Raw genomic sequence first — 3,094 nt, forward strand, 5'->3', positions numbered from 1 at the left:
TGGGTGGGTGGGTGGGTGGGTGGGGTGGGGTGGGGTGGGGTAGGGGGTGCCGAGGGATCCCGGGGAGGGGGGCTCAGACATAGTTCCTCTTGTCGTAGCTGGTGACGGCGGAGCGCGGGGCGGAGTAGGCCACCTTGCCCGTGGGGTACCTGTCCTCTTTGGGGGGGCAGGAGCAGCAGAGCAGGGCCCCCCCCAGCAGCAGGAGCGCGGAGGCCGCCCAGCCCACATAGAGCGAGGTGCCCAGCTCCCGCTTCTGTGCGTCGATCACCAGCGGGTTGTAGAAATCCCGGATGATGGTGTTGGCCGACCAGCACACGGGGATGAGGGTCATGACGCCGGAGAGCAGGAAGATGACGCCGGAGACGATGGTGATCTTGGCCTTGGTGCTCTCGTCCTCCACGCAGCGGGTGCACTGGGCGCCCACGATGGCCACCATCAAGCCTATGACGGCCAGGACGATGGACACCACCAGGAGGGCGCGGGCGGCCTGCAGGTCCTGCGGCAGCGCCAGCATGGAGTCGTAGACCTTGCACTGCATCTGCCCCGTGCTCTGCACCACGCAGTTCATCCACAGCCCTTCCCAGATGATCTGGGCCGTCACGATGTTGTTGCCGATGAAGGCCGTCACCCTCCACATGGGCAACGCGCAACAGATGATGCTGCACAACCACCCCAGCACCGACAAGGCCACGCCGCCGATCTCCAGCCCCATGGACATGGTGGACGGTTCAGTGACACGCTCCGAGCGATGGCAAAGAAGAACCCACGGACCGAATCCGTCGCCGTCACCCGCCGCCGCTCGCAGCCCGTGGGGATCGGCTTTCACCTGTGCGCAGCGGCATTTATACGGCCGGCCCGGGGTGGGGTTTCAGTGCTGCCTGCTGGACGCTCCTCTGCGCTCCTCCGTCACCGTCACCTGCGTCCCACACCCTCCCCTTTGTTTGCAGAGATGGCGACGAGTAACCAGAGAAGGGCGGGAGGAGGAGAAACGCCACCTGCCACGGCCATCCCCTTGGTTTCGGGCGATAGGTATCGGGAAACACAACCACCAGACTCATTCTGACCTGCCAACCCCCTTTCTGGGGACGTGGAAATGCCAAGGGCTCACCTTTCCTCCCTGGAGGTACTGGCAGGTCAGGGTTTGGCTGATTTCTGGAGAGTGTTATCAGTGCTCACGTTTAACTGGGGTTCGGTGAGCACGGGGCACTTTTGCATCACCGTGCAAAGTGCAACCCCTTCGCTGTGCCCTGAGGTTTGTGTCCCCGTTCCAGGGGACCCACGGGTGCTCCCGGCCTGGCAGGAACCATGGGAGCACGTTCTACCCCCGCCCAGCCCCCTCCTGCTCCCACCGTGCAGGGCCGGGAGCACTGTCAGGGATACTCTGACTGGCTGATAATGATCTTTACTCATCCTGCACAAGTCTCGTGGCCTTGAAGGAAGCAGATAGTGCACGTAACCACCCCGGCAGCGTCACCCCGACAACCTGAGCTAGCAGTGGCAAAAGGAAAAATATCCCAAGGCATGAGCAATCCCCTCAGACGTGTCAGCCACAGCCCTATGGCTGTGGGGTGCTTGTGTCCCCCCTCAGTCTTTGCATGCTGGGGGTAATGCCAGCATTTCCAGCCCCCCCTCTGCCCAGGAATGTGGTTGCTGGACACGGACTTGCTCTTACCTGTTCCCTGCCTGTTCCAAAAATCTCCTCTGCAACTTATTAACTACTCAAGAGCGCGGTGGGATGCTGGCAGCTGGTGCTGTGGAGGGAGCTCTAGGATGGGGGTGGGAGCCCTGTAACTGCCTGGCTGTACCCCCACAGCACCCTGACACCCCACAGCCAGGGGGTTTGGATTTGGGTGTCCCAATCTATCTGGGGGATCACCATCTGTTGATCTGCAGCACCCTGAACCCCCACAACCAGTGGGGCCACCCCACAGCACCCCGACACCCCATATCTGTCTGGGTCAGCTCTTGTCAGCCCCTGTCGCCCAAGCACCCTGTACCCATCCAGGTTGGCCTCCAGCTCCTTGCAGCCCCCTGTGTCTGACTTTGACCACCTCGTGACACCCCAATACCCCATATCCAGCCAGATTAGCCTCTGGCAAACCATGGCATCCCCAAAAGCCCCAGTATCTGGCTAGGTGAGCTTCTGCCACCCCACTGTACCCTGATCACCCCCCAAGGGGACCCCAAGTCCCCACAGACAGTTGGGGGGGTAGCGAGGCGTGACTCCATATGTGCTGCTGGGAGGGAGCCCATGCAAGCAGCACCTCAGAGCTTTGTGCCCTCATTGCTGGGGGTCCTGGGGGTCCTGGCCCTCGGGGGACCCGATCCATGACCCAGTGCTGCTGGCAGGTGATGGTGGGCACAGGAGGGTGTCAGTGGCAAACAGGGGGGTCGGGGCTGTTTGAAGGCCCCCCAGGTGTGCAGGCAGGGGTTTGGCAGCGGCCCTGGGGTGCAGGTGTGCACAGAGATACACACAGACACACAGACACACAGACACAGACACACACACCCCCTCTGCCGGCAGAGACACCCCCACATGCAGCCGCACACAGACTCACAGACACATAGAGACTCACAGACAGACACACACAGAGACATACAGACTGACTCACAGACACACACAGAGAGACTCACAGACAGACACACACACACAGAGATACACACAGACAGACTCACAGACACGCACAGACACACAGACAGACTCACAGACACACAGACACAGAGAGACTCACAGACACAGAGACTCACAGACACACTCACAGAGAGACTCACAGACAGGCGCGCACACACACACACAGACACACAGACACACAGCCAGATACACAGAGACTCACAGCCAAACTCACAGACACAGAGACTCACAGACACACTCACAGAGAGATTCACAGACAGGCGCGCGCACACACACATAGACTCACAGACACACAGACATGCAGACACACAGACACACAGACACACAGCCAGATACACAGAGACTCACAGCCAAACTCACAGACACAGAGACTGACAGACACACACACACACACCGAGATACACAGACACACACAGATACTCACAGCCACACATACTCACAGCCACACAGACTCACAGCCAC

General features: G+C 60.4%; 1 protein-coding gene across 1 annotated transcript; it reads right to left on the reverse strand.

The window, feature by feature from the left end:
• Window positions 1-21: 21 nt before the first annotated feature.
• Window positions 22-1,072, reverse strand: CLDN3 (claudin 3). The gene has a single exon (XM_017824065.1). The coding sequence runs from the start codon at window positions 716-718 to the stop codon at window positions 74-76; it is 645 nt and encodes a 214-aa protein (XP_017679554.1). The 5' UTR covers window positions 719-1,072; the 3' UTR covers window positions 22-73.
• Between the last annotated feature and the right edge of the window lie 2,022 nt (window positions 1,073-3,094).

This window comes from Lepidothrix coronata, unplaced genomic scaffold (assembly GCF_001604755.1).
Source record: "Lepidothrix coronata isolate B3197 unplaced genomic scaffold, Lepidothrix_coronata-1.0 Scaffold108, whole genome shotgun sequence".
Classification (NCBI taxonomy): domain Eukaryota; kingdom Metazoa; phylum Chordata; class Aves; order Passeriformes; family Pipridae; genus Lepidothrix; species Lepidothrix coronata.

Excerpts from the sequence above, each read along its gene's own strand:
- CLDN3 (XM_017824065.1), bottom strand. The coding sequence starts at position 718 with ATGTCCATGGGGCTGGAGATCGGCGGCGTGGCCTTGTCGGTGCTGGGG.